The sequence below is a fragment of the Natrix helvetica genome (assembly GCF_964273705.1).
Source record: "Natrix helvetica genome assembly, chromosome: 1".
NCBI lineage: Eukaryota > Metazoa > Chordata > Lepidosauria > Squamata > Natricidae > Natrix > Natrix helvetica.
Genome location: NC_138548.1, coordinates 100,317,520 through 100,343,516, shown reverse-complemented (window position 1 = coordinate 100,343,516; position 25,997 = coordinate 100,317,520). Strand labels below are relative to the sequence as shown.

The 25,997-nt window shown below is 38.6% G+C and overlaps 1 protein-coding gene across 2 annotated transcripts in view; it reads right to left on the bottom strand.

Moving 5' to 3' along the window:
- Window positions 1-25,997, bottom strand: part of SYT9 (synaptotagmin 9) — a 115,280-nt gene that overhangs the window by 37,091 nt on the left and 52,192 nt on the right. For both annotated transcript variants that reach the window (XR_014174131.1, XM_081938822.1), the window contains exons 2-3: window positions 9,179-9,524; window positions 405-951 (exon numbers count right to left, since the gene is read on the bottom strand). Coding sequence is in view for 1 of the 2 variants with exons in the window: in XM_081938822.1 (XP_081794948.1) it covers window positions 405-951; window positions 9,179-9,524 (893 nt within the window). In the remaining variant the exon portion in view is untranslated. The remainder of the gene's footprint in view (window positions 1-404; window positions 952-9,178; window positions 9,525-25,997) is intronic.

Here is a 25,997-nt window from a genome sequence, read left to right as displayed (position 1 = left end):
TGACTTATATTTATGATGGTTGCATTGTCCTGGGGCCACGTGATCACCTTTTTGGACCTTCCAACAAGCAAAGTCAATGGGAAGTCAGATTCACTTAACAACTGTATTACTAAGTTAACAACTGCAGTGATTCACTTAAGAACTGTGACAAGAAAGGTAAATGGGGCAAATTTCACTTAACCACTGTCTCACATAGCAACATACGTTTTGCGCTCAATTGTGGTCATAAATCAAAGATTACCTATAAAGGACAAATATACGTATTTGTAACAAGAAAGTAATTCCACTTATTACTGATGTTTGCACTAGGTTGATATATCTTGAGTTTTCCAATTTGTATGCAAATAAAGAGGTTGACAGTTTAACAAAATAGTGAACTTTCGAATTAAAAAGGATATACTTACATTTGTGACATATTCAATATCCTTCCACATATTACATTCCCTAGGAAAGTCGGATAATTCTAAAAAATTATCCACTATCACTTGGCCAATCAAGTCATGCCTGGAGAAGCGGTCAAAATCATAGACAGAAAAATGAAGTTTTCTTGAACTCAAATCTTTGTAAGGAACAGGAAATAAAAAAACTTCATCAAATACTGGGTTAAGAGTTTTTCTATGTACTTTAGTCTGATGTTTTGTTTTCCTATCTGGAAGTAAGTAGATCTTGACATAAGGGTCTGAAGTTCCAGAAAAATCCTTCGCTGGCAGGCTGACAGCCTTGTGAATCTTCACTATAAGTTGTTCTAAGTCACAATCATATTTTACAATAAAATTGATTTTCCCACAAGACTTGCTATTATTTCTCCGACCATCATCCGTATCTACCGATCTTTGCTTATACAGCTCCGGCTTGATGCGTCCAATGCCTGTCAGCTGTTCCTGCTTCTGGATCTGTTGGATGTTGAAGTCAGGATTTGAGAGATTGAGCTGTCTTCGTATTGAATTGTGCCTTAAATTAAAGCAAAATATATTGGTTGGTTGATTGCATTTATTTCTTGCTGTGTAATTTAAAAAAAAAACTGTTTTCAAGAGTGGACAAATAAAAGAAATGAAAATGTACAACTACTATAGAGAGAGAAGGACAGAGAGAGAACGCTTTATTGACCAAGTGTGAATATTGGCCAAGAATAGAATACTTTATTGGGGGAGAGGGAGAAAGAGAAAATGTGATTCGATGAATATTGGATAGATGGATAGGAATAGGAGTTTTATTTTTTTAAAAAAAGAATAGTTCAGTATTAAAATCAAGACTTTGAAATATGAACAACTTGGGTTAGAAAGAGAGGGAGAGAGGGAGGAGGGAGGGAGGGAGAGAGAGAGAGACAGAGAGAGAGAGGGAGGGGGGAAAGAGAGAGATTCTCTCTCACTCACAAAGAACTGTAAACATTGTTTTGGAAGGGTATTGAATTGGTGCATTTAAATAATTTGCAAACAGTCCAGATGGCCCATTTTGACTACCATAGTAACTAATACTTTGGAGTTTCCTAAGGGAATCCTTCCCTCCCCTTTAGCTTTTAAAAATGATTGCTAGGCTTTGGGGTAGCTTTCAGAGCCTGGCCACTTCTAATGGCTTCTAATGTGGCTAGTACAGAAGTGTTTTGATGTGTTTATTTTTCCAGCTACAAATCATCCAATCAGACTAACTTCAGTTACTTTTTAATTTTCCTGCTCATTGTATAATCAGGTATAATTTATAATTTTAAAAAGATATTATGCTAAATGTAGAAATCTACCCCAAGAAATCTATACTGCACAAAACCCATATAATATTTCATTACAGCCAATATACAACTATGTAAAAAGGAGAAATGCCCATTAATGTCCTGACATTTAGGATATCTGAATACAAATCTTAAAGACATCGCAACATTCAGAGATTCAACAGGCATGGAATTCAAGAAGGAATCATAAGACTTGCTGATAACAGGAATAATATTTCCTACTCTGCCGGCTTGGAACTGACAATCAATTATTCCCATATTTGGGAACTGCTTGCAAGATTGCATTGTTTGAAATGAGGGCAGAGGTGGGCTGCTGCCGGTTTGGCCCAGTTCGGCCGAATCGGTAAGGGAATTCAGGCTTGGGTCGCAGAACCGGCAGCGACCCAGGACTCCCAAAACCTCTGCGCATCCATTTTTGCAAAAAATGGGATGCGTGGGGCCAGGTTTTAGAAGTCCAAAAATGTCTGTATTCAGTGTATAAGACACACCCAGAATTTCACTCTCTTTTTGGAGGGAAAAAGGTGCCTCTTATATTCTGAAAAATACGATATTCTCCCAGAGCTCTAAACCTCTAAATCAGAGCCAGGGTGGCACAGTGGTTAGAATGCAGTACTGCAGGATACTTCTGCTGACTGCCAGCTGCCATCAGTTTGGCAATACGATGCTCATCAGCTCAAAGTTGATATAGCCTTCCATCCTTCTAAGGGCAGTAACATGAGGACCCAGATTGTTGGGAGCAATATGTTGACTCTGTAAACTGCTTAGAGTGGACTGTAAAGCACTGTGAAGCAGTATATAAGTCTAAGTGCTATTGCGATTGCTAAACCTGCTAGGACCAGTCCTGCAATCTCCTGAATGAAAAGCAACTGAATGGCACAATTATAGGCAATCTCATATAGGGAAAAACGTGCCTCTTATACTCAGAAAAATATGGTATGTAAAACAACCAGTTGTAGCAATGGCACAGATTATTTGGGTGGCCTTGAATCAGTGAGATACAGTTGTGTTGACCTGCCTCCTGCATCTTTCTTGGATTTTTCAGAGGTGGTTTTCTAGTTCTTCCTCCTACGGCTGAGAAAACTGAGTGGCCCAATTCCACCCAGTTGACTTTGTGGCTAAGGGAAGACAGGAGTTCACAGTCTCCTAATTTCTAATCTGATGCTTTAACCACTGCACCAAACTTTATCGCCACTGAAGGGCGGTTTAAAAACGATTTGCTTCATGTATCAAATATGCTTAGGAATGCCACTGCCTCCTACCTTTTACCCTACTCTCAGTAATGTAAGAAATTACAGCACAAGTGTATCTTACAAAGAAGGGAAATAATAATTTTAAAAATAAGTTGGGAACATTCCTGATGGATCCAGAGTTTATACTTGTGTGCTGTTATTGGCAGAGAATCCTTGTACATTTGAATGAGACTCACACTATTGCCAAACTGAAGAGTAAAAATTATGCAAAGAGCATTTGCAGGTAAGCTCATCTACAAATTGCACCTGGAATGTCTGATGTTCAGATGAGAATCCCAGCAGGAACTATATTAATTCATTGACCAACATTATAGAACACGGAGCATCTTGTAATTATGACCTTGCTTTCTAACATAAGTTTCAGAATATCCCCCCAATCTTCTATTAAAGAATCTCAGGGTAGAACACCATAAATAATAATTTTAAAAAATGCTGAAAAATAGCAAAGAAATGTTCTTTTGTTCAGTTTTCCCTGTACCAGTCGTATTTCCAGCAGGTGGCGGAGAGGCAATCCAGTTGTAAAGTTTGCTAGAAGTCAAAGACAACAAGATAAACAAAAGAAAGCAGTCATAAATAAATCATATCTGCCAACATTTCAGAAAAAGAAACAGGGATATGAGTACTTCAGTGTCTCAAAAACTGTGTTTGCTTTCTAGTAGGTATTATTGTTCTTCACCCTCATTACAGGGAATTGAACAACAAACAACACAGGTATATGAACATCATAGGAAAGATTCACCACAGCATCCCTTTTTCCCCCCAGCTGATGTAATACCACCTGTAAAATTACACTTTTTTGAATGTTAGGATAAATTGTTATTTGCACAGTAAAATCTAAAACATGATTATTTAAATGATGCTCCAGTTGAGCTTAGTGAGGCTTGAGAAATAAATGTGGTAGGATTGCAGCCTTATGTAAAATGGAGTAACAGAAAGTAATGGAATTTTCAACTTTGAGGAAGCTTCTGAAAAATATAAATGTTTCTTTGTCCCATCTCTCCCTTTCAAGCTCCTGCCTTAAAGTATCAAAACAAAATATCATCAGGAAAAGACATTTATAACTTTTTCCTCCTTTGGCCTGCCTCAGAATGTTGCCCAAAATAGCCAATAGTTCACAGCCAAATCTCTCTGCACTACACATAGCGCTTTTTCAAGTATAACAAACTCCTGAATTCTTGGATGCAAAACCCCTCACCCAGCACTAAAAAGTATACTGGAGGTAACGAGCTAAGGTTAAATTAGCATTTTTACTATTCTCAGATCATCTTTGCTGTTTAAGTGGCTGCAAAAAGATAATGCTTCTTCTTTGATCAATGGGCATCAAATTAGCAAACCCAGAAATAACGCCCTAGACCACACAAAAGGAAAAAGGAAAATGAAAAAGAAAACAAAAGGATTCTGGAATCATAGTTGGAAATTTTTAGCAGATTCATGAAATTGATGAATACTAGTAACTATCATAATTCACAGGATTTCATTGCCACAAGGTGTGGTCTAAGCACTAAATTATTGGCAGCTAAAAGGTGAGGGAAATTTATAATAGATTATGTCACAATGGATTATTATCCACCATTATGGTATCAATGCTAGTACTTTACCTTGGAGAGTTTATAAGAATACTTTTTGTTGTAGAGGCAGCTGTTGCACCTTTTATTAATGTAAATGGAGGCAAATAGCTTTTCTGTTGGGTGTCATTCAAGCGGTACAAAGCATTTGAAAGGAGCACTTCACACAAGTAGTCTTCTACTTACGACCCTAATGGAGCCTGCCCGTTATAGACATAAATCATGATAATCCTGAAGCTGGTCATCATATGAATGACTCGATTTCATAACCTTTTTTGTGGCAATCATTAAGTGAATCACAGTTGTTAAGTCAACGGTGTGATTTAGTTAAGCAAACCCATTGTTCATTATGGAGCATTTTTAGCAAAAATAAGATGTAATTGGCAGTTTTCAGCCAAAATGACATAAAACATGGCCAATTGGACATGTGGCCACAGAATGCTGCTAATAGACATATCTATTTGCCAAGCACCCAAAATACGGTCACATGACTTCAAGGGAGCAGTCATCCCTGTACTATGGAACTGGGTCTTAAGTACCTTTTAGAGCAGTGGCCATCAACCTTTTGGGGCACCAAGGACAGGTTCCGTGAAGTTTTTCCTGTGGACCGGAGGGAGCATGGTTTTGCATGCTGCTTGCATCCTGCAGATGAGGCTTCACTTGTTTGTATGGCCCAGTTTCTGGCATGCCGCAGACCGATGCCAGTCCATGGACTGGAAGTTGGGGACGCCTGTTTTAGAAGTTCCACCATAATTTTGAATGGTCACTAAATGACTATGCATAAGCCAAGGGCTACCTGTATAGTATATTAGTGTGGACAATGCACCCTTCCTTGAAGGTTAAACAGCTCCCTGAATCCTCTTCAAGATTCACTGCAAGCACTTCAAAAGCCTACGGGTACATGGACAGTTGCTTCCCTGGTGGTCTCAGGTTCATGTTCATGCAGCTGAAGCAGCCGCCAAAGCCGTTACAATCCTATCAGAGGATGTTGTGGCTGTAATGCTTCAAGAAAATGGGCTGGCACATAAATGTAACGTAAATGTGCTTTACGAAGCACCCCTTTTAAATGCTTGGCATAATCTTATTTGCCATGTCTCATTAGCTTTGGGATTGGTTATTTTCAGCAATATAGCAATTCAGCCGCAAGTTTTATATAGTCTGGATAATTTTTATGTTGGCTTTGCCCACTGCCATTCATGCCCCCACCTTTTTGTTATGTTCCCCTTGATATTCAGTCAGTCTCCCTTAGTGACTTCACATGCCTCCCACTCAATCAAAGCTGTGGCTAAAACCTAGCACTTCCCATTTCTTCTTCTCACAAGTGTTTTATTAACCTGTTCTATTTTTGCTGACATCTTTGCAAAGATACATCAGGACTCACCGCAGCAGAGGTAAGTGCAAATGAGCATACTTTGCAAGATTAAATTGGGGCTGCTTTCACATACTACATTTGGCAATTTTATCTGGTTTAGAAAATAGCTCTTGCTATACCTGGCCTGTCAATGATGGATTGTTCCTGCAACACGTACACTTTTTTTTTCGTTCATCAGGTTTGCTCCCGGTGTCCCCAAATTCTTGCAGCAAGATGGCTTTTCATGTCTGAGCACCAAACAATACTGCATTTCTTTCCTACACATCACGAGCTAAAAGAACTCACATTTTAAGTGCATTTATTCATTTATTCTTTTTTTTTTAAAAAAAACCCTACCTTTATTACTTCATAATAGGTATAATAGCATTCCTGTTTTCACAACAATCCTGTGAGAGTATTGCATTTATGGCTATTTCCAATGGAACACTTCCTCCCGTCAATGGAGGTTTTCCATGCTAATGAACAAAATCAAAATACTGAAATTGATGGAGAGCCTCTGCAGAATCTGTATGATTTTAGTGAGACCCACCCAGAGTTGTCTGAAAGATGGGCAGCTATGTGTTTTGAATGGATGAATGAATGAATGAATGAATGAGGAGCAAAAAAAGGCTCCCATTCTGACTTAACAGGTCCTAAATATACGTGCCTGGGAGTAGGATTCATTGAATTCTATTTGATTTACTACAAAATAAGGCTTGAATATGTTCCCTTATGCTTGGATACTAGCATTAAGGCTTCTATATTAACCCATTTGTTTGTTGTGAACAATGTCTAAAAGGATTTCTTCTGTTTCTACACCACTTCATGTGCAGGGACATTGAACCAAAGTAAACAAATCTGTCTCTTGCACTGTGGTATTACACATATGGTAGTTATGAGAGTGCATGGGAGATTCAAAAGAGTGGGCCAGGCATTACAATTGACCCTGCTCCCTTATACATGTGTTGAATATCAAAGCATATAGAGTGGTATATACTGAATTCTGAGACGGCAGGGAAGAGGCCCAGACTGCTGAGGTAAATGCAGAATGGTTTATTAATGTTAACAAGGCAAACAGCAACCAGGAACAGGAAATCAGCCCCTTGCCCTGCTTGACAGCTATTTATATAGGAGCTGTCAAGCAGGGCAGCCAATAGGAACAGTAGAACAGCCCGCGCTCAGCCAGCCGCACTTTAACCAATCAGGCGCAGCTTGGCAGTAGCTGGCTGTCAGTCGTAAGTCGAGGACTTGCGGCCGGTCGTAAGTCAAGGACTTGCAGCCGGTCATAAGTCGAGGACTTGCAGTCAGTCGTAAGTCAAGGATATAGGATCGGTTGTAGATCGAGGTCTTAACAGTATAGGACTTCAATTATTGTCATCTTGCCTGCTTTTATTTCCCTTGCAGATGCCACCTGGTGGGATTAAAAGCTATTGGGCAGACCGAAACTTACTCTGCATTAACGGAGTATGCTAGCATAGGTTTATGCTTGCTATGGCTAGAGCCTTCTCATTTTCTGTATGAATGTTTATGTGCATTTCTACATGTGTATGTGAGAGTGTAGTTCATATATAACAAATGGTTTACATCACGGGTGTCAAACCCGCTCGCATCGCGGGCCGTATCATGAAGTTTTTTGCCTTTGCGGCGCTGGGGTGGGCATTGCTTGCATGAACCATACCCGGCCCGCGGGCCACCAGTATGACAGACCTGGTTTACTTGAATGTATGCAGATGCAGGCTTAACTAATTTTATAAAAGGAACAATATATTTCATAAGCAGTCTTGTGGAAGGATAAGTCATTAATCCAAAATATTTATTTAATTTGCCTATTTAATGTGCTTGGCCATTTTGAGGGGGAAAGTACAGTCCCATAAACATGAACCCTGGTGGCACAGTGGTTAAAGTGCAGTATTGTAGGGAAACTCTACCCACAGCCTGGAGTTTGATCCTGATGGTGCTCAAGGTTGACTCAGCCTTCCATCCTTCTGAGGTCAGTAAAAGGAGGACCCAGATTGTTGGGGGAAATATGCAAATAGTGCTTACATTACAAACTGCCCAGAGAGCACTGTAAAATACTATGGAGTGGTATATGAGCCTAAAATGCTATTGTTATGCTACACATCTGGTCACATTGCACATACCTTTGAGGAAAAAATGATTGCAGATTGATTTTGGTAATAGTTTTCAATCCCATCTGAAAAATTAGAAGATTTTTGCTTCTGTTTTTCTAATTTTCTTTCTGCCTTTTCATTTCTATGAATCTAATTTTCAATTCAAATTCTTCTTTTTTAAAAAAAAGATGGTTGTGTCTATAACACCAAATGCAGCAACAGTGCATAGGGAGAAAGAAAGGAGACCCCGAATTAGACGCTTAATTTATTCTTTTCTAACTAGAGATTCAATTATAAGTTAATTTTCCCCAAAAGTGAAATATTTCAGATAATATTTGTCTGATAAATCATTATTCAGAACTCCCCAGAATACCCTGTGATTCCCCATGAATGGGTTTTTTTAAATGATGAAGAATCTTAACACCAATAGACTAGGCATGTGCAGGATGAGTCAAGTGGATGTCAAGTGGTATAAGTACCACTCTTTTATCCTTGGGCTGCAACATTATAATCCTGCTTAGGTTAAAAATGAAAGGAGCAAATTCATGTGGATGCCACTGACCCTATAGAAGAGATTCAGGAGTCAAAGTGTTGACAACATTTTTTGATTAAGTTTGAATCTATATATAAAACAAAACAAACAATTTATGGACAAGTTTCATTACATCTTTTCAATGCCCAATGCTCAATTCTGTAATTTCTTTTTATAAAAACATTTGTTTCTAGTTTTCCAACTTTGTCTTTGACTAATCTAGTAAAAGGTACATATTTTTTCCTTCCTTCTTTCTCTGTCTTTTACAACTGGCTTTCTATTTGCTAGATTCCTTTTTTTAAAGGAATGGGATCTTGCTCAAGCCCAAGGAAAAGCATAGTTTGTTTTATCACCTCCGCATTTAATTTCTCTTTGCTCAGATTTCTATTTCTTTACTTTATCTCCAATGATAGACTCAGCTCCTAAAGTTTTTAAAGCAAGGCATTTTCTAACCTGTACCAAATCATCGTCCTTAGAATCTCTGCTTTGATGCTTCCCATCAAATAAAAGAAATGTAAGACAACAGGGAAGGGAATGCCACCCTACCCACATATATTTCTCCTTGGCATTAAGGATATAGAAGGGTAAGAATTGACCTTTCCTCTCTCCTCCTTCATTATCCTTACACAGATATCAGAGTACTGACCGAGCAGAAGGTGTTGGTTCTGTGATTTGTCGATGCATTCGAACATTGTGTATGCAGTTCTCCTTGGTCCCTGCCTTAGCGTCCAATGGGATGTCTGGAGAAGTGTGGCTAATTTTCATGGAAGAGTCAAGGTAGGTAGTCGGCTGTCCCAGGAATTCCTCACTATAGTCTTGGTCATTGGTCTCTGTGTCTGTGAAGTTCAAGGATTCCTGCTTGTCTTTGTTGCCTAGCAGACCACGCTCTCGCCATGGGACCCAACAAAGCTTCCAGGACACAAACAGAGATACCCCAAACAAAGCAAGTCCACATGCAGTGACCACCAAGGACAGCAAACTTACTGTGATATCTGGAAAGAAGATAAAGTAATACGTGTTAATGTTCAAAGAAGAGATGTTCTTCTAAAGCCTACTGTAGGTCAGGACTAAGCTTTTTTGTGTGCATAGAAAGCCCAAGGAAATCATTACTTCCAAGCCTTTTTTCTTCTGAATGCTTCATTAAAGAGTTTTTTGCCCATTAAAGATTTCTGCTGAAATATATTTAACATTTGAGTCCTTCATATACTTATGAGGCACAATAGCATATTTAACTAATGCTATCATCCCAAATAAGAATAGAATAGAATAACAGTGTTGGAAGGGACCTTAGAGGTCTTCTAGTCCAATCTCCTGCTTTGGCAGGAAACCCTACACCACTTCAGAAAATGGTTATCCAACATCTTCTTAAAAACTTCCAGTGTTGGAGCATTCACAACTTCTGGAGACAAGTTGTTTCACTGATTAATTGTTCTAACTGTCAGCAAGTTTCTCCTTAGTTCTAAGTTGTTTCTCTCCTTCATTAGTTTCCACCCATTGCTTCTTGTTCTACCTTCAGGTGCTTTGGAGAATAGTTTGACTCCTTCTTCTTTGTGGCAACCACTGAGATATTGGAACAGTGCTATTATATCTCCCCTAGTCCTTCTTTTCATTAAACTAGGCATACCCAGTTCCTGCAACTGTTCTTCATATGTTTTAGCCTCCAGTCCCCTAATTATCCTTATTGCTCTTCTCTGCACTATTTAATACGTATATGAAGGACTCAAATGGATCAATCCAAAAGCCTACAGAGTTCAACATTCAATAACTGCATTCAACTAACACCTCACTACAACAATCCAATTTATACAATAAAAATAAGTGTATATTTATTTATTTGAATTCATTAGCTGCCCAGCTCCAATGGGCTCTGGATCTAAATTATTTAAATGTAAATAATGTAAAATGACTGATGTGATTGTTGACACCAGAACCAGAGAAAAGAGAATTGATTGAAGTAACAATGAAAAAAACATTGGCTTGCAGCCATATGGAAGTCTTTATGAACCCAAACATCTGCATACAAAACTTTCAAATGTTCACATCCCTTTGCATGCAAATTTTCATACCAGGGTCTATCTAATGCCCTCTTTGTATTCCATCCAAATCAGGAAACTATAGCTAACAAAATTAAAATATTAAACGTGGCTTCAACTTGGTTTAATATCCTGACCTGTTCTGAAATTAGTACTCAGATTTGCAAGGTTTTTGATGAAATGGGACACTAATTAAAGGCAGAAATTCTTTGTTTATTTGTTTGTTTATTCACTTGCAGAAAGAAAGACTCTATGTAAGAGGAAAGAACTGTTCATATCTCAGTATGTTCAACTGATGGGAGATTTTGCTGTTCAGCTTATTTGCAGCTCAGAAGATTGACTTGGAAAAGGTGATTAGTTATGAAACAAATGGATTTCTGTTTGGTTTTCACTGTACATATGCAAGAACATTAAACAACATCGCTTATTTGATGTCTAAATATAGAATTTTGCAGAAACAGGGATTGGCAAGCTTGTTTTTTTAATCAGACCAGTGTTTGTCTTTCATGAGGTTATAAAAAATTGTCCACATTAATATAATTATCAAAGTCCTAACATCGTTAACAGGAAAGAAATACTTTGTATAGAAACATTCAGGCCAGGACAAAATGCTAAGCAACAAAACTTCTACACAAATATGTTCATAGTTACTTTTTTCAGTCATGTGAAATACGCCACGCAGTCCCTTAGCAGAGGTAAAAATTCACTATTTCAGCAGGCTCTCTTGAGTTGAGCTCAAAAGAATAGGAAGCACTTTGCATTTGAGGTGCTTGGACAACATCCCAGTCCAGTTTACAGCCTGGACTTTCTGGGGATCTCCAATTCAAATAATACAATACAATAGCAGAGTTGAAAGGGACCTTGGAGGTCTTCTAGTCCAACCCCCTGCCTAGACAGGAAACCCTATACCATTTCAGGCAAATGGCTATCCAACATCTTCTTAAAGACTTCCAGTGTTGGGGCATTCACAACTTCTGGAGGCAAGCTGTTCCACTGATTAATTGTTCTAACTGTCAGGAAATTTCTCCTCAGTTCTAAGTTGCTTCTCTCCTTGATTAGTTTCCACCCATTGCTTCTTGTTCTACCCTCAGGTGCCTTGGAGAATAGTTTGACTCCCTCTTCTTTGTGGCAACCCCTGAGATATTGGAACACTGCTACCATGTCTCCCCTAGTCCTTCTTTTCATTAAACTAGACATACCCAGTTCCTGCAACCGTTCTTCATATGTTTTAGTCTCCAGTCCCCTAATCATCTTTGTTGCTCTTCTCTGCATTTTCTAGAGTCTCCACATCTTTTCTACATTGTGGCGAACAAAACTGGATGCAGTACTCCAAGTGTGGCCTTACCAAGGCATAATAAAGTAGTATTAACACCTTACATGATCTTGATTCTATCCCTCTGTTTATGTAGCCTAGAACTGTGTTGGCTTTTTTGGCAGCTGCTGCACACTGCTGGCTCATATTTAAATGGTTGTCCACTAGGACTCCAATATCCCTCTCACAGTTACTACTGTTGAGCAAGGTACCACCTATACTGTACCTGTACATTTCATTTTTCTTGCCTAAACCTTACTCTTTTCACTACTGAATTTCATTTTGTTAGATAGTGCCCAATGTTCACGTTTGTCAAGATCCTTCTTTATCTTAAGCCTATCTTCTGGAGTGTTGACTATTCCTGCCAGCTTGGTGTCATCTGCAAATTTGATGAGTTCCCCATTTATTCCCTCATCCAATGATCTATCATCTAATAGTCGGGTCCAACTTTGCTTAGATTTTTTTGACATCAGCCAAGGTTTGTGAGGTACATAGAGAGTTACGTCATGATTTCACTAAGAAAATCAATGAAATACCAGATGGAGAGTGGTTCCGTCCCCTCCACAAAGGTGTTTAAATAGTCAGAGGCCTCAACAGCTACCAGAATGGAATAGAGCTGAAGAGATACAATGAGTTAATTGTTGGAAGTAATCTAGTTTCAATTAAAGATGTGAGTGTTTTACAGAAGAGGTGTTAAAAGAGTTTTATTGGGTTACAGTACTTTACTTCAATGAAATTTTGATTGCGTGCACCAAAGCTCTGGGGTATCTGTCCTTGATTTTTCTTAAAGTGGAACTCATCGCTGCTTTTGCATAAAGCACATTTTTGAGGTGGCGTGTACCTGCTTTATGCTTCTACCTCTACAGAAGTCCAGCTTGAATAATAACATTGATACAATACCTACTTAAAATCATCACACAGTTTAGTAAATGAGCCTGTCCTACTTGGGGTTTTCTCTTTGGTCCTCACAGCTACAAGGAAATTTAAAACAACTATTGCTTGGTTGCAATTAAATCACAGTATGCCATTATAGCTAGTTCCTCGACTTGAGCCTGAAATTATGGTCATAAGTTGTGACAGTCATTAAGTGGGTCATCACTGACCACTGACCTTTTTTGCAGTGATCATTGAGAAGAATCCAGTTGGTAAGTAACCCGGTTATCTGCAATGGGCGTTGTTTTGTCAGAAACCAGAAGTATACACCAGATTCTAGCAAAAAATGTGGTAAATTGCAGCCACATAAATGCAGGCCAGATGTCCAAAAATGACACCTGTTGATGACCTCTTGCATTTCCGCTGAGAAGTTGGGCCCCTAGTCCTCGACTGGGCGAAACCTGGGGCTGGGCCTGTGGGATGGAAGCTGTGGTGCCAAGGGACCCATGGGGGCTGGCCCCCTCCTCCAGGTCTGAAGGACAGGTGAAGAGGTCAGCCTGATCCGCCATGGAGGGGCCTGGTAAAACTGCCATGGCCAAAGAGGCCGTGGGCGAGAATTCTTGGCCTTCCCCTTTGCTAGCGGAGATAGGATGAGCCTGGGCAAGGGCAACCTCCCCGGAGGATTCCTGAGGGTTCACCAACTGGGAGGCTTGGGCCTGCTGCTGGGCCTTGGAAAATTGTTTTTCTAGGGCCTTCTGACGGCGTACAGCATCCTTATCCTGCCCGGATCCCTGCTTAAGCCTGGGTTTGGAATAAGGTTTGTTGCCTCTGATGGCCTCCCTGGCAGCCTAGAGAAGGCTCTGGAAGAAACCTCCATTGGTTCAGAGTTTTCTGGGATCTGATCTGCCATGGCGTTAATAATGGGCCCAAAACAAGACAGGTAGGGAACCACCTCCACTCACCACCTCACAGTAGCCCGCCACAAGCCAAAATGCTCAGGAAGAGACACAGAAGGTTGCAGGATGAGATTCAGCCAGACAGGGATATGGCGCAAGCAAATCCAGCTCCCAGCGCCTGCAGGAAAGTAAGGGTTGCGATCCAGGTGACCACAAGCACTTGCCGCTTTAGTCCGAAGGGGCCCAGATCGCCAGTCTGACCAGTCAATGAGGTCTCCATGAGGCTCCTGCTATGAGTCAGGCTTCAGCAGTTGCGGCATGCGGTTAAATCGAAATCGAAACAGGCGGCTCCAAATGGCGGTCGGAAACTCCCTGCCGCTTCTCCAGACCTTTAAAAAGTGCAGCTAATGCTTGGGAGAGCCCTGAGGGGCCGCGCCGAACGCCGGCTTGTAAAAAGCACGGACGACGACAACGGAGCTCTCAGTGGGGATTTCCTCCCGCAGCAGCATTGCTGTGGCGGCGCTGGCATCGGCAGTCCAACACACGCACTTCCCCAACAACTGTCTGTGACCCTGCAGGGCCCGAGCAAGATCGGGACACCGGGAGGACCAAGGGGTGAGAGAGAAGCCAAATTGGGATTTAAATCAAATTTTTCTCACTAAGCCTGCTCCAAAGTAAATAACACGATCTTTTCCTTTCTGTAATGTAATTGAGAGTCCAAGCAATCTATCTAGAATTGAAGAGAAACTCGAAGCGCGTCCACTGGGCTAGCTGAATTGAAAAAAACTGAAGATAATCACCACCAGAGGCGTGGTTTAAAGTTTCAATTCAGTTCTGGGCAGATTGGCTGTATTTAACCCTTGCTTGGACTCTCCAGAGCAGCGCCCTGGAAAACCCAATTATCAGAACTTCAAATCTAGGTCATTGGTAGCTTTATTTGGGTCCATCGCTAAATGACCAGACATAAGACGAGGACTACCATATACATCTGAACATACTAAAGGATGGTTTATTGATATAAACCAGAATCATAAAACCTTTATTTTTGCCTATGTTTACATGAACACTGATTATAAAGGTGTGATGTCTCCTTTCTTTCTGATGTATTTCAGAAGTGTCTACACCCCTGCATTCAAATAAAAATAAAAGGGAGGGTGGAAAATCAACCCTGAACCTCCACTGTGGACAGTATCTTTAAAAAAATGTTGTTTTCCTATCGTTTTGGTTGGGAAAGAAGGTGAGATTCTAAATCTAATTAGATGAAAGGAAGCTTTAAGCTTCCTCTAGCCATTTTGCATGGAAGTTCTAATTTGGAATTGGGCCTTCACGCTAATTATATAGATAAAAATATCTGTACTGAGTCAGTGATGAAATTCAATTTTTTTTACTACCGGTTCTGTGGGTGTGGCTTGGTGGGCATGGCAGGGGAAGGACACTGCAAAATCTCCATTCCCACCCCACTCTGGGGCCAGCCAGAGGTGGCATTTGCCGGTGCTCTGAACTACTCAAAATTTCCCCTACCGGTTCTCCACAACCTGTCAGAACCTGCTGGATTTCACCCCTGTACTGCGTCCTGTACACTAACTTAACATGTCCTTAAAATGCGCATTATCATATCCAGTGATGTTTACTACAAAACTGGGTTGCTACCTTGAAACTGCAATTGGAGCTTATACATATATGTTTTTAGAAATTTTGACTTCCTTTTTTAAAACTTCTTTTCTTTGTATTAGTGCAAGAGTGGCTGGAGCAGTATTGCTCAAGCTTAGGGACTTTTAAGATATGTGGACTTCAACTCCCAGGATCCCCCAGCCAGCATGTTGGCTAGGGAATTCTGGGAGTTGAAGTTGACAATCTTGAAGTTCCTAAGGTTGAGAAGCACTCGGCTAGAGAGTTATTGTGGGGATAGCATGGCATAGCAGGGATAGGGAAAACAATGCGCTCTTTGGATTTTTTAAAAAGATCTTTGGGAAATTACCTGCACTGATGCCATGGCTTTATATATTACATGATTATACAAGCTTAGATAAACCTGGATCCATGTTAGATCCATGAACTAAAGAAGCTGCTTTTAACAGCATTCTTACATTTCTCTCCAGGGTGAGAAATAGGCTGAGAATAATGGGAAGTGATGATGTCTTTTCAGTTAGTTATTGCATGGACCCTTTTACATTCTCACAGCACCCAAAGATAAAATGGAAACATCACCATCTCCAAATGTGCAACCTTTGTACCTATGAATGTCATTCAAATATGGGACATTGTCTGTTGTTCACAATTACTTGCTTACCAGATTTCTATAGCGATACATCAGGGTTCATAGAATTGACTCATACATAGCTGCCTCAAACCGATGACCTTACTCTTGATGGACTGCCTTCTTTTCAGTATATTTGAGGACCTTTCAAGGGTGTTATGACACGCAGCCAGGGCAGAAAGAAAGCACATTTCTGCCAACTTCTTTATTTTTTTAAAAAAAAAACTTATTTGAAATCTGACATTCGGAACTCTTTTTGGGTTAAAGTCTAGGGACAACCTCCTCCCCAAAAGCTGAATGTACAGCACATGCAATGTTCTTTGCATATTGAAAGCAATAGTTTAAAAGCTTCCTACAGATTCAGAAACAGTATTTTGGTAAAACACGCTCATCATTCTCTCCCTCTCTCTCTCTTCCAGAGGAATAATGCTAATGAGAAAGGAGAGACACTGTTAAAAGAGTTTTAAAAAAAGAGAGAGAGACAACAGGAAAGGGGGGAGGAAATGAATAGCAGTATACTTTAGACATCTGAAACACTTCAAAAAGCAAAATAAAAAGAAGCAAATATGAAGTGCAACAATTTTTTTTGGCCTAGTCTAGCCTTCCCAACTGGGATCTTGGCTTGAGATGATATACATTGCAATGACCTTCAGCTAAACTTGAACATTGGGCACTATCTAACAAAATGAAATTCATGGTGAAAAAAGTAAGGTTCTAAATTTAGGCAAGAAAAACAAAATGCACAGACACAGAATAGTGGTACTTGGCTCAATAGTAATAATTGTGAGAGGGGTCTTGGAGTCCTAGTGGACAACCATTTAAATATGAGCCAGCAGTGTGCAGCAGCTGCCAAAAAAGCCAACACAGTTCTAGGCTGCATAAACAGAGGGATAGAATCAAGAGCACGTGAAGTGTTAATACCACTTTATAATGCCTTGGTAAGGCCACACTTGGAATACTGCATCCAGTTTTGTTTGCCACGATGTAGAAAAGATGTGGAGACTCTAGAAAGAGTGCAGAGAAGAGCAACAAAGATGACTAGGGGACTGGAGACTAAAACATATGAAGAATGGTTGCAGAAACTGGGTATGTCTAGTTTAATGAAAAGAAGGACTAGCGGTTACATGATAGCAGTGTTCCAATATCTCAGGGGTTGCCACAAAGAAGAGGGAGTCAAACTATTCTTCAAGGCACCTGAGGGTAGAACAAGAAGCAATGGATGGAAACTAATCAAGCGGAGAAGCAACTTAGAACTAAGGAGAAATTTCCTGACAGAACAATTAATCAATGGAACAGCTTGCCTCCAGAAGTTGTGAATGCTCCAACATTGGACGTTTTTAAGAAGATGTTTGTCTGAAGTAGTGTAGGGTTTCTGCCTAAGCAGGGTGTTAGACTAGAAGACCTCCAAGGTCCCTTCCAACTCTGTTATTCTATTCTATTCTATTCTATTCTATTCTATTCTATTCTATTCTATTCTATTCTATCCTATCCTATCCTATTGCTATTCTATTGGCACACCAGAGAAGCACCAGCAGCAGCAGTATTTAAAAAGCTCTATGGCAGGTGTCCCTCAGCCATGGTCTGGTATCAGGCCGTGGAACCAACCCCCCTTTCCTCCCTGTCCCCACTGGTCCACAAAGCTGGAAAGGTTGGGGACCATCACCGTATGGGGTAGTTTGTGCTACTTTGGAAGAAAACATGTTAACTTTAACAACTTTGATTTAATTACCTAAGACAGTGTTGCTTTCACATTTTAAAATGGGTATGGTTAATCATATGGGCTTCCAGGGAATTATGACAGTATTATTATGACAGAATTAGTATGGAGTTGAGACAAGGAAGGCAGAGGGACAGTGCAAAGAGGACTATGATAAAGACAAAAAAAATCATAAGCCATTTTCATCTAAGGCAACCCAAAGACACATATCCCAAATGTTGTTTATAATTTCTACTTCTCTGTGGGCATGAGAGATGGGTTGTTTTTTTTTTTTCATTTCCTCACATGGATTGTCAAACAATACTAGTGTATCTCTGGCTTTATGATTCTTTTTATACCAACAAAGAAGATTTTCTGCTTGCCATGTACAGTATTTGCTGCTTATCTTCGCCATATATCCAAAAAAGAATTCAGTGCATTGTCGCAACTTTCCTATTTATTGCATAATAAGTGTAAGCTACCAAGCTCTAAAATCAAGATTCTTAAGGATATGGTATGCTTTTCATTTAGGTGGGCACTTGTCAGACATAGAATATTAGAATTCTTATCTTCTCACATCTCTTCTCACATCATAATTCTGGCTTATTCTGCTGGTATATGCTGCTCCATCATCCCCATATGAGTCGTCCTGCCAGGTTAAATAATCATGAAAACTACTCCCCTAGCTTAATTTAGAATGATGTGTGAACCATGAATGTTGGATTGCTTGAAAAAATCCCTGAAAAAGTATCTAATACACAGATATTAACTCATCCCACTTATTGGTAGCAAGCTCTGATTATCCTGTGCAGTACAGGAGGAGTCCCCAACCCCCAGGCTGCTATTTGGAAATGGGCTGCGGAAGTAGCGGGCAAGTGCATATACACTCCCACTTGCAGTGGGCAAGCACACCCATGCATGCTTGCCAGCTGCTTGTGCGGAACTATCTCCTCACCCGCCACTAGTCCGCAAAGCCAGAAAGGTTGGGGAACTCTGCAGTAAAGAGATGGAGAACACTCTTGCTGGTACTACAGCCCAACTCCATTGTGTTTTAAGTTAGCTGGAAAGTTCCTTAATATTTACCAGGGTTTTACCAAGACAATCTTGATTGTGAAAGGATGGTTTATTTCATTCATGGGAATAAACCAGAAACATCCTGGAAGAATGCAATTACAAACCACAGAAAACCACAGGGTCATAGTCAGTCAAGGATCAAACTTGACATGCAGTCCTCGACTTTATGACCATAACTGAGTACAACATTTCTGTTTCCTGCCTAGGCAGGGCGTTGGATTAAAAGACCTCCAAGGTCCCTTCCAATTCTGCTATTGTATTGTATTGTATTGTATTGTATTGTATTGTATTGTTGGTAAACAAGATGGTTGTTAAGTGAGCTGAGGCCCATTTCACAACCTTTTTGGCCACAGTTGCTAAGTGAATTACAGCAGTAGTTAAGTTAGTAACACGGTTGTTAAATGCATTTGGTTTCCCCATTGACTCTGCATGCCAAAAGGTCATAAAAGGCGACCACACAATCCCAGATGGCAATAAATACATGCCAGTTGCCAAGCATCCAAATTTTAAACACATGTCCATGGGGATGCTGCAGTGGTTGCAAGTGCAGTGGTTGCAAGTGTGAAAAAGTGTGAAAAAAGTCGCTCTTTTCAGTGACGTTACAAATTTGAACAGTCACTAAATGAATGGTTGTAAGTCAAGGATTATCTGTATTCATAGGACACTGGAGGAGATTACTACTTTTACTATGTGGTGTCTTTATATAGGAACAAGCATCTGTTCTCAATCAGACTAGTGAACCATAATCTTCTATACAGATGAAAAGTAAATGTTTATGTAGCACCCCTACACTCTTCAAAATAATCGTAAGCAAGTATTCCCTATATATATATATTCTAAACATAACAGCTCCATATAGAATTAAACCACAAGAAAGACAATTTTCACATCTACTTCATTGTATTGTAAGTGCAATGGAGTTTTTCAGGTAAGTACCACTGAATCAGAGGCTCAGGTCAGAGCATGGCATATAGAAAAAAGCCCTTGCAAGAAATTGCACTGCATAAACAGTGGGGTTAGTAGAGAAATACAGCCAAGTGAAGTATATTTTGGGATTGCCACATGGAGCAGTTGATATTTAGGAGTAATTCGTTATACCCAGGAAAACACTGAAGCAGTACTTGGCAAAACAACTTGATGAACAACACGTAATAGTTCTCAGAGCCAAATGCTGAAGCTGCAGTTTTATGAACAGCTTTTCCTTGTGCCTTCTATTTCCTGGCAAGCATTTTTACAAAGCTGATCTCCTCTTTCTTACAATCTTTATCTCAAAGAATGAGTACAATTAATTATCACTTTAACAGAGACCTTAGGAAACGGAGGAAACAACTCACAACAAGCAACATATGTTCTGCATAACCTGTCTAATTTGCAGCATTTAAATTGACTCCAAATTTAGGTTACAGAATGAGAACATTAACGCTCAAAACAACTAAGAGAAATAGATATAAGCACATGGGCAGATCATAATCCAACAACAATGACTTGGAAGGGACAGAGGAAAAAAGGGAGATGGACTTTAAATTCAACAATATTGAAAGAAAAAAGTTTCCATATGGAAAAAGAATTCACATATTTCTTCCAGGAAAATAGAAAGGAAGACATATAATTACAGAACGTATGGGACACTTGCAAAGCATATATCAGAGGCCTTACAATGACATACTTAGGGAAAAAGAATAGACAGAACAGAGTTCAAAAGTCTAGAGACAGAGCTGCAGAAAAACCCACAAAATAAAAAAGTAAAAAATATAATGGAACTGCAAAAACATAAATTGAACCTGATAGAAAATGAGGACTTGGCAAATAAAATGAAATCAGCAAAACAAAACTTCTTTGAAAACGCAAATAAACCAGGATGTTGGCTCACTTACAAGATGAAAAAAGAAAGAGAAGAAAGGCTGATAAGTCAACTGGTGGATGAAGGAGGGAATATGCAACATTTAAATGAAAAAAAAGAGAACAATAATTGAGAACTTCTACAATAAGTTGTATCAGCATGAAAGCGTTCCAGAAGGGAAAATAAGACAATATTTAGAGAAAACTAGAACAACCAAAATCCCAGAAAAATTTAAGACAACACTAGAAGAAAGAATTACAATGATGGAGGTAACAGAAGGCATCAAAAGGCAAAAGAAGGGGAAAACACCAGGACCAGATGGATTACCAGCAGAACTGTACCAAACACTACAAGAAGTATTAAGCAATGTAATGTTGGAACTGTTCAATGACTTATTAAGAGAGGCAAAAATGCCAGAAACATGGACGGAGGCATATATAACACTTATACTAAAAGAAGAGTCAGATCCTCAACAAGTAAAGAACTACAGACCTATTTCACTTTTAAATGTGGATTATAAATTTTTTGCATCAATAATGGCAGAAAGAATGAAGAGACTTTTAAATGACTTTATACACATAGATCAAAATGGATTTCTTCCCAAGAGACAGATCAGAAACAATATGCAGATTGTATTGAATACGCTAGAGTACTATGAAGCCCACCCAGAAAAACAAATGGTGTTGCTGTTTCTAGATGCTGAAAAGGCCTTTGATAATGTGAACTGGCAATTTATGATAATGCAAGTTCAAATGATGGGATTTGGTGAGGGATTTATAAATATGATTAAAGCTATATATAATAACCAATCGGCAAAGGTAATGGTAAATGGTGATATGACAGGAAAGATAGCGATTACGAAGGAAACTAGACAAGGATGTCCACTATTGCCATTATTATTTATATTGACAGTAGAGATTTTGAATAGAGAAATACGACAAAATAAAGAGGTAAAAGGTATGAGGGTCAAGAAAGAAGAGTATAAATTACAAGCGTTCGCGGATGATTTGATGTTTATTATGGAGGATCCAATAGAAACAGGGCCAAAAGTAGTTAAAATAATAGAAGAATATGGAGAAGTATCGGCTTGAAGATTAATAAAGATAAAACCAAAAATACTGGTGAAAAATATGACAGAAAAACAGAAAAGAGAGTTGATGGGGAAACTGGACATACAGGTGGTGAAAAAGTAAAATATTTGGGTATTCAATTGACATCAAGATGTGGAACACTAAAGGAGGATAACTATTATAAGGTGAGAAAACAAATAGAAATAGACTTGGAAAGATGGAAAAACCTACAATTATCACTGATGGGAAGAATAACAGTAGTATAGATGAATATATTACCAAGATTGTTATACCTGTTCCAAACAATACCGATAAAACTAGAGAAAAAATTCTTTAAAAGTATGAACAAAATAGTGGGGAAATATATATGACAAGGGAAAAAAGCAAGAATTAATATAAAAATGTTATAAGATGCAAGGATTCGAGGTGGATTTGGATTACCAAACTGGGAATTGTACTATCAAGCAGTGGGTCTAGCTTGGATGAAAGAATGGATTTTACTGAGAAATACAAGATTATTGATACTGGAGGGGCATGATTTGCAACTGGGTTGGCATACTTTTTTGTGGTATGATAAAAGGAGGGCACATGGCTATTTTCCAAGACATTATGTAAGGAATGGATTATTAACAATATGGGAAAGACTGAAAAGGAAACATTATTCAGAAATACCAATGTGGCTTTCAACAATAGAAGCATTGACACATCCAAATATTAGTAGTATGAAAAATATTATTAGATATAAAGATATCTTAACAGAAAGGCAGGGAACTAAAAAAAACAAGAATTAGAAAAAAAAGGGATTGATATAGGTTGGTTTTGACAATTGCAAATACAATCAAGATATGAAAAAGATAAAAGGGAGTATGGTTTTAACTTAGGATGTTTGGAGTTGGATAAGATACTTATGGGAATGGGAGAAAGAATAATCAAGGAATTTATAGCTACCTATTAAGAACTATGCTAGGAGAAGAAGTGGTAAAAGATACAAAGAATTTTGTATCATACGGTTGAACTAGAAAAGTGGCAACAACTATGAGAAAGGAATTATAAACTAACCATGTCAACAGCTTACAAAGAAAACTTATACAAAATGTTTTACAGATGGCACATGTCACTGGGAAAACTAGCTAAGATGTTTAAAGACAAGCCATTGAAGTGCTGAAAATGTCAACAAGCAATAGGTTCGTACTACCACATGTGATGGACATGTACAGAAGCAAGGAAATATTGGACTAAAAGAAAAGTATGGTTAAAGAAAATGTTACAACAAGAAATAGAATTTAGATCAGAGATATTTTTACTAAGTATTACCCCAGAAAAATTCAAGGAAGTGCATACTTATTTGATTATACATGTAACTACAGCAGCGAGAATTGTATTGGAAATTAAATAAGCTACCAACAGACGAAGAGATAATAAAAAAGATATTAGATTGTGCAGAGATGAATAGGTTGACAATGAAAATAAAGGATTAAGAGGAATTGGAGTATTTCAAGACATGGGGAAGGTTCTATGACTGGCTAGAGAGCAAACTAGAAAAGAAAGTAGGGAGAAGATAAAATACCCAGATGATGCGCTATTAAATGGAAAAGGGGAGGAAGGGGAAAACAGAAAACAAAATATTAAACATATAAGTATATATTCAAGAACAAGATATAAAGGGGGGGGGAAACGTACCTAGGGTAGACTAATGAAGGTAAGGGAATAAGAAATGATACTAAATTATATCTAGGCTGACAGAAATACCATTCCAAGGAAACATAAACTGAGTTTTGAAATATACACCAACAATAATAGAAAAAGAAGGGGGAGAGAGGAGGAGAGAAAGAAAGGAATACGGGGGAAAGAAGAAAGAGGTAAGGAGAGGAGGATGGTAGGAGGAGAAAGAGAAGGAGAGAGGGTAGGAAGGGGAAGAGGAAGAGCAGGAGTATGAGAAAGGTAAGGGAAGAAGGGAGGAGAAGGAGAGGAGGAAGGAAGAAAGTAGAGAAGGGAGGGAGGGAGAAAAGAAAGGGGAAACAAGGAGGTGTTACAAAAGGAGGAAGGGATGGTAAATAAAGCAACCCAAATTGTACATTATAACTTACTAAATGAAATAATAAAAGTATAAGAATTATAAATGTAAAGAAGTATACCAATTATGTGAATATATACTTAAAATGGTATGTAAGAGAATAAAAAAAATAAAAATTCAAAAGTTAAATTAAGAAGGAAAAAAGAGTGAGGATATTATGATACTGTGTGGTGTGTGACCCACTCAGTGACATATTAAAATAAACAACTAGACATATAATACAGCTTAGCTCAGAATGAAGATTCCTTTCTTCCTTTGCTCCCTCCCTTCCATATAACACGGATACAGTTGAAAAAAGTAGGTCAAATATTATTGAGTTTATATTTAGAAGAAAACTGCTTGTTAATAGGGAAGAGGGAAAATATCCATATGTTGGATATTTCTCCTCACTTGTTTTTTTTATCTGTTTCATTCCAAATGTTATTGAATATGCTACAGAAATGTTAAGTATCTTTTAAGAAAAAAACACCAAATGCAAAGCTCTGCAGTGATTTCTGTATGGAGAGATTTTTATCCTTGCAAAGTCTGAAAGATACAAATGTCAGAAGTTACAAAATGAGGTTATCCCGTGCCAACCCATCGGAAAGAGAAAGGGCAATCTGAAATCTATCACCTTTTGCATGAAAACGCACAGAAGAAGCCTTTAATCCTCACTAGAATATAAAAAAATTGATTGGTTGCCATGAACTGGGGCAATGGGAATACTCAATATTACTTATTCATGACCTAACTTTTCTATACACACAGCTTCTTTATTTCAGCTGTTCTATGAAGGGATGGATTGATCACCAGATAGGATTAATAGCTGACAGCATAGTATATGCCTTCACCTCCTCTCATCTTGCAACAAGCAAAACAAATGTACCTTTGAAAATAAATAGATAAACTCATAAGCATTTCTGTGATGGTCTTTGAATGAAATTTCCACAGTGTCTCTTGGTGAAAGCATATTTATACCTGGTGCTCAAAAACACCTTACTGAGTTCAGAGGAACTTACTTCGACTAGAAGACTGTAACTTCAGAAACTCTGCTCTGCTATATCTTACTGAACACAATAGATGTACACTGGAGTACTCTGCTAAGCATTTCATATTTAGATATTTAGACTATTCCAAATTAGACTGGACAAAATAATGAATATACAATAATTAAATTCATCTTTTTCTATGCCTAGGGGCTCTAAGTAAGTAGATTCTGATTTTTGCCCCTGAAATACAATTATATTCTGTTTGCATATTATCAACACAGTCAAAAGTGGGTCAATAGTCAAATGTTTCAGCGTTGTTCCAAGGAAAACTAAGGTGAAAAATAGGTTGGTTTTAATTAAAATTTTGCACTGCCTTGAGTCTAACAGAATAACATTCTACATATGAACAGTAACCAGCCTCACACTTAATAGCCATCGTTCAAAAATTTAACAGATCTAGGTTAATTATAACAAAAAAAAAATACGCTCATGCACAAGCTACAAAAACTGAAATGAATGCGAGATAACAAGGATAGTGCCAAAATTTTATGGAAACCAGATTGTACATAGATCAAATAAGGGAAATGTACAGTACACTGCTACTGATAAGTTCTAAGTTGCAGCTCTCCTTATAATTGGCCATATAGATTTGATTATGAGAATGTTAATTCAGCTTTCCCAGTCAGTATACTTGAAGAATTCTGAGCACAAAACTTCCTATAACTATCTGGAGGGTTTGTAGGTCACGGAAGACTAACCCGAGTTGCTTAAGGCTGTCCAAATATCCTGCATCATTCATGAAACTGTATAGGAAGGAAACATCAGTTGCCTTCTTCCATTTGTAATTACCTTCTGTTTCTCCACCATTTATTCTGTTTTAGATTCCTAACAAAAAGAAGTTTATTAATGGAGTGAAAAGTATGGGATAGCCATCTTTTGACTGGAAGTACAAGGAGCCTAATTCAGAAGAAAAGTGTGATATAATGCAAATGTTAACAATACACTTGAGTGAAAAATCATCCAGTAGCATAAAACAGCTTGGCACTATCAGAAATGCCAAATGCTAGAGATGGAATAGGCAAAATTGGGAATAGAGTGAAATGGGACAACTCACCATAGCCAAATCATTGTGGGGCAACTCTCCACAGGACAATTAAACAAATACAAAAGTTAAATTAATTTTAATGGAGCCATGACCAATAATATAAAATAAAGAAAATCCCCAAATACAAGAGTTATAATAATTTCAATGAAAACCTGGTCACCAATAAGAAAAGTAACTGAATGAAATGATTGATACATTGAATTGTCCTGCAGAAAGTTGGCCATGCTGAGCTGCCCTAAACTCAGAATAGAGGGCCTGGAACTAAGT